Genomic DNA, 6167 nt, shown 5'->3' on the forward strand with positions numbered 1-6167 from the left:
ACTGTTGCTCCCACTTTCCTGTCAGCCAGATCGATGACATCACACACCTAACTGTTCCCCTTCAGGAGCTGGTGACTCAGCTTGCTCCAGTTCTATTTCTATTTCCAACCCCCCAGTACATGTGCATTCGCCTCACTTTTTTGGTATTTTATAAATGGTGCATAGATAGAAATCCAATCCAAGCACTGACCCAAGATCAGCTTTAGGTGTTTGCACAAATTAGGCTGGGTAGGGACCAGGAATTGGGTTGGCTGGTCTCTGTTCAGTGCTTGGGAGCAGCCTTTTTCTACACTAGGTAGGAAGTCATGTGACAACACCCATACAGTACGTGTTGTTTTGCTAAGTAAGTGCATGGACCTAAACCCAATTCAAACATCCCTGAAGCAAGTCATGATTGCCCAACATCAAACCTATAGTATGACATAACATATATACAAATATGTATAAATATACCAGCTCTTTGTCAGCAACATCTTCTTCAAAACAATTTAAAAAAAGTGACAAGCCTATTATAACTTATACCTGTAAAATTGCATTATTGCAAGAACTAGATCACAGTAATGATGCGCATGTATCATTTCTAGTACAAAAAGAGGCTATTTTCTATTTCAAACAAAACATTTTAGTAAGCTATTTCCTGAACCATTGGATAAAAAAAGAACACTTCATGTTTTTGTAGATATTAGTTAACTACACTATGATGTGACGCTTGTTGATGACTTCAGACAACCGTCTTGGCGTTGCTAAGGAGTGCTTATTTAAGACCCACTAAAAGAGGAGTTTCTCATCGACTACTTTTCTGCAGAGGGCTGGTTAGCTCGTACAGGTCACTTAGTCCTGATGAGCTATTTCACGTTGCCTAGGCCTGGTTGTATGTAGTACACAGTTGGATCTCAAGCTGAAGGTCTCATAACACGTCAGTCTCTGAATACCAGAAACTGCTGCTCATCTCAGTTTGAGCTCTGATGACTCCCAACCATGCGTGCAAAGTCCTTGCCAAGTCATTGCTCTAGAGCAGGCTGAAGAGGCACCCAAAGCTTGTTGTTGTCTGAACTGCATTGTGGATGAAGCTATGGTGATTGTCTAAGATTCATCTCATGGTAGGAAGCAGATAGTTTGGACAGTTGTAACTGTCACTGCACCTGGTGTCCAAGATGTCCGCACTTCGACGCTAGGGATTGTTGAAACATCTAGAGTGGGGGGAAAAATCCCCCAAAAGAGCATTTCATAAAAATAAAAATAAAACGACTTTAAAAAAAGGAAACTCAATCATGTTTGATCATCTGTTTGATAAAGTGTACCGGTATATTTTTTCTGTCATCATTTGTGGTATACTTGCCCTTCCTGATACTCCTGATGTTTGCTTATGTGTTTTTCTGCCATGCCCCTTCTCCTTCCCCACCCCATGACCCCCAACCTACAGTAACTGTAAATGTATTTAAAAGGTCAAATAGATGTACGCAGTTTTGCTCCTGTTGATATGATACTGATAAGAAAACATGCTCTTAACATTAATGACAATAAAAAGACGGAAAAACATGACATGAGAGTCTACATTTCTGTGATCAGCTTTGCCTGTATAGTATTGGTGTGCTACTTGCAGATCACGGTGGCGATACGTGAGATAAGGTTGTAAGATCTTTTAATGTTTTTAGATCTTTTTTTCTGTGAATCGACAGATCAGTGCGCTCATACAGAGCAATTGCGTACTTCCGCTACATCCAGAACGATTAAGGACAACAAAGAATAACAGCGAGGGAAAACTGGGAGTTTGTGGAAAGTTTATTGGGAAATGACGGATAGGGTGCTATAAATTAACTTAGGGGAAGAAAGTGGTTTGATGGCCAGTCATGACAAAAGCCAGTCAGTCATGGTAGGCTGGCTCGATGATGCAGGCAGTAACTGAGGTGGAGGACGGTACAGCACTTCATCGCTGCTCCCCCCCCCCCCCCCTCAGTGTTCCACCCACACACACCCCCCCCCCCCCCCGCCCTCGACAATCAGGGAGATTGGGTGTTTATCCAGCAGAAGAATGTTGACTGGAAAATAAGGACGCATCCGTTGAAGAAAAAGAAAGAGAGCACCAGAGGAGAACAAAGAAAGAAAAACTGGAGAAAAAAACTACAAAACAAAACAAAAAAAAGGTTTAGAAATGACATCTCATAGTCCTTTTATTCCCCCCTGTTTCTCAGGTGGCTTTCGAAACAGTGAGTGGATGTCCTGACACCATGGGGTCTGCAGATACATGAAAGCTTCCTCACTGTGGCTGGAAGCTCCTTACACAGACATGATGTGCTTGACGAAGGCTGAGGGTGAGGTCAGGGAACGGGGTGGCACATGAGAAGGGAGGAGAAGAGGGAGGCGGAGAGAGGGAGGGAGGAGAAGAAAGGGGGTGATGAATCATCCTTCCAAAACAAGTCACTGTCATGCAAGTGAATAATCAACTAGTGCCTGGGTTTTAGGTTACGGCACCTATATAAGTAAAAAGTGCTGATTGGATCGAAGGACCTGGTTTCGCTGTCTGAGGTATGCATATGGCGTCAGAGTTGTCATAGTAAATCTGGGCTCACCCTCGTAGTTGATGCAGCCATTCTCATCCTCCTGTCCCTGCATGAGAGCATCGATCTCCGCCTCAGTCATCTTCTCACCTGGAGAGCAAGGAAGGATATGGCATGTTACACTCGGTAAACCGAATCCACTCACACCCACGCACCCACCCACGCGCACACGCACGCTCACTCTCAACCCAAGTCTTGGCACTCACCCAGTGTTCCCAGGACAATACGCAGCTCAGCACCCATCACTGTGCCATTGCCCTCCTTGTCAAAGACGCGCAGACCCTCAACATAGTCATCGAGGGTTCCCTTTGGGCTGTTGACAATTGTCTGGAGCATGGGCAGGAAGCCTTCAAAGTCTACTCTCTTGTTGACCATGTCTGAGCAGGGAAAGAGACACACATGTTCACACTCAGCTCCTGTCACAAACTATTACGGACTGAAAATAACTTTGACTAAATGGACGAACAGAATTGTAGTGCAACTGCAAAAGAGGTGCATGCGCCCTTCAAAACTTGCCATTTGAAACCAAATCCCATTAGGAATGCTACTTGGCATTGTCTTTGAGGATTATTAGCTATAAAGAAGCTCTAAGTCATGAGAGTGTCTTCAAATGTGGTATTGAATGTTCGGACAAACAGCAAGGCGTCGTCACGTGTAGAGTGACACATTTATTCCCATAGCCTGAGGTAGCGCTGGGATGAAGCTAGGAAAACAAAAGGGGCGGTAACAAATGCCGCGTGCGTGAGTATGCATCCCTACCGTCGTCGGAGGGGTTCCCCAGGGTTGTTTTCACCTCCTTGTTGGTGGGGTTCTGTCCAAGAGCGCGCATGATGTCAGCGATCTGGTTGAAAGCCACCTTGCTGTCACCCACCCTGTCGAAGAGACTGAAAGCCTCTCTGTAGTCTGTGAGAAGAGAACATTGGTCTGATTGTTCCTTGGGTGACTGGACCACTGGTCAAAATGTAATATTTAGGATAACAACACAACAACTCTAAAATAGAAACAGACACACGTTTAGTGGTCATCCTAAAGTGTTTTGGATATAATCAATTGCCAGTAGAACATTTTGTTGTGAATTTGACAGACTGTGGTTCTGAGGCAGCTCTGTACTATATAGGGTGTTCTGACTGACTGTTAACAACAACATTTCCAGAAGTGCTTTTGTATTAAACTGTATCAAAGAGCCAGCCAGAGACTGGCTCCATGAGGTGAGGTGAGATGAGGCAGACATCGCATCTAACTATGCGTGATAACACGCATGCCACAAGTTAAGCAACACTCCGAAAATAAAAAGAAACCTCTATGGGCTTTGCGAGGTTCTCAATCAAAAGTGATCCCTTGAAAGATTCAAAGGGCCTTATTTGATGTTCATGGGCTACCACGGCCAGCTGTTTAATTTACTGCCCGCCCATGAGGAGGTTTTACAACGACTGGCTTGGAATCGATACATGGCCAAGAACATGAGCTCCTCCTTTAAAAGGCAAGGCTGTCTCTGACTGATCCAAGTAAAACTTGGGAATGCTGACAGCAACGTAACCAACACCAGCCACGATGACTGCTTTGCTTATAGCTGAGCGCGAAGCACATACTTTCACTAACGACAAGGATTACTTTCAGGTGGCAATTACGCAGATATGTTTGATTACATTTATTTTCACAAAGTGGAATGGACACAAAGCATAGAGTTACAGTGGCAGTTGAAGAATGTGTACAAATTCCATTATGCCATTATGAAGGCCCAGGCCTATCCATAGCTTCGATTTATTTGAGGCCTATGTTCGGCAGCGGCATAAATGCGACCGACATCTAGGCCTATAGTCTGGGAAAATATTGTGCGGCCATTCTGAAATAGAAGTATATCAACTAGCTTCAAATCTAAGTGTGGTCATTGCTATTTTTATTGAGCTAAAAAACGTAATGATTGTCTTGATTTGTCCATATCAGTGCACCTTGGTAGACAGTGAAATATGTATCACAGTGACATGGTCAGTGTTTTTGGTTCAGTGATTTTACCAATAATACGTTTGTAGTTGTGAAAACTACTCACCCTCCATCTGGTCTGGGGTGAAGTCAACCTGTAGGGGGAGACAGAGAACAATTCATGACCACTTGAATGAGCCTTGTGTGCAGACGGTGTGGCCATTATGCCTTACCTCTGGGTCAATCTAGGCCCTCAAAGCAACAATGGAGATTAGGGCATGATTCTGGGGTTAATTGCTGCATTAAGTCCCATTTTAGATAGTTTCATGGAGGATTTGAAACTACTGAGCTTTTCAATAACTCTTGGTTTATGTTATGGCTATTGCAATCTTTCCCAAACTTTCCCATCAACATCTTCAAAATTATGTGTCTCGGATGTGTAAATAGAATGTAAAATGCTTCATCACATTTGTACATATTTTTCCCTATTTTTTACGAACTTTATTCACACTTCACTGACACCATGACCTTCATTCTAGACTGCCATGTTTGTTATTACAGTTCAATAATTCAGTGAATATATCAATAAAGTGACAAGAAAAGAGCAAATTATATTTTTTCCACCCAATCAATGTCTGTTGAATGGGTCTAGTCCTGTTTAATTTAGTCTCGAATCTCGGCCAATTTTACACAGAGACACTCGATGAATGAGTGTCCATCTTTAGATGCGTTAACATCTCCACATTTGGAGATATACTGCATTGACATTGCATTTCTGTCGCAACTACATAGACCAATCCACGCAGTTGAGGGGCGTGACTTTACTGAGTAGTGCAACAGGAGCTATCCATGGTGCTGGTGTTTTAACACTTTCAGTCCTCAGGTGGCGGTTGCGCCCGTTGGCTAGCCATTTGACAATTATAGCAATTAACCAGTATCACAATCGAAATGCACTGAAACGCTATGCCGTAAAAATACAAAATAAACATTCTCTGTTTCACTTTGGCCCACAGATGTAATGCATTTTAAAAGTTTTCCGTAATCACAGAACCCAATAAAATGACCAAGTGCACAGCAGAGCAATTAACACTTCATTAGAACGAGATTATCAGAGAAGAACAGTTACCTTGACGGCAGACAGGTCAATTGGAGGAGGTCCTGCAGGTACGACTGGCTCAGGCGCCGGTGCGGGTGCGGGTGCCGCGGCCTTTGCGGGTTCAGCCTTCTTGGCAGGTGCAGCTGCCTTAGCGTCCTTCTTGGGTGCCATTTTGACTGTTCAAGTTACTCTACAGACAGTTCCAGGTGAAGAAAAGAGATGAGAACACAAAGAGTGTTACACGGCTTGGAGGGGACTCGGAGGAGGAAAGGGGCGTCTGGGCGTTTATATATGAGAATATTTTACTCGACACCCCGGTCAACGTGTGACTTGGAAAGTGATTGGACAGCTCGCTGTTATGGGTGTGAACCCCTTCTATACATGGAATAGAGACGACCAAGCTGAATTCGAGGGGTGGCGCATTCGAACCGGTTTATTTAGAAACCGAATGAAATAAGAAAGCATGGGAAACGGTGAATGGGGTTGTCTGAGGTCACCAGTTAACGCCAATGTGCCATATAATGTTTTATTGTTTGGTTTTGTCGGCCAAAGGCATATATGGTTGGAAGTAAATTTTTGGCAGAAAGTTGGTG

The 6167-nt window shown here is 43.8% G+C and overlaps 1 protein-coding gene across 1 annotated transcript; it reads right to left on the bottom strand.

Annotated features, from left to right (window-relative positions):
- Positions 1-1764: 1764 nt before the first annotated feature.
- Positions 1765-5826, bottom strand: myl1 (myosin, light chain 1, alkali; skeletal, fast). Its single transcript, XM_067228964.1, has 6 exons — positions 5605-5826; positions 4606-4633; positions 3318-3461; positions 2765-2935; positions 2571-2648; positions 1765-2306 (listed from the first exon to the last, which is right to left on the bottom strand). The coding sequence occupies exons 1-6, from the start codon at positions 5743-5745 to the stop codon at positions 2278-2280; spliced, it is 591 nt and encodes a 196-aa protein (XP_067085065.1). The 5' UTR covers positions 5746-5826; the 3' UTR covers positions 1765-2277.
- Between the last annotated feature and the right edge of the window lie 341 nt (positions 5827-6167).

Source organism: Osmerus mordax, chromosome 2 (assembly GCF_038355195.1).
Source record: "Osmerus mordax isolate fOsmMor3 chromosome 2, fOsmMor3.pri, whole genome shotgun sequence".
Classification (NCBI taxonomy): domain Eukaryota; kingdom Metazoa; phylum Chordata; class Actinopteri; order Osmeriformes; family Osmeridae; genus Osmerus; species Osmerus mordax.

Excerpts from the sequence above, each read along its gene's own strand:
- myl1 (XM_067228964.1), bottom strand. The coding sequence starts at position 5,745 with ATGGCACCCAAGAAGGACGCTAAGGCAGCTGCACCTGCCAAGAAGGCT. Across the intron at positions 3,462-4,605 it reads CACCCCAGACCAGATGGAGG|ACTACAGAGAGGCTTTCAGT; the intron begins GTGAGTAGTTTT and ends CTCTTCTCACAG. Across the intron at positions 2,649-2,764 it reads TATTGTCCTGGGAACACTGG|GTGAGAAGATGACTGAGGCG; the intron begins GTGAGTGCCAAG and ends CTTGCTCTCCAG.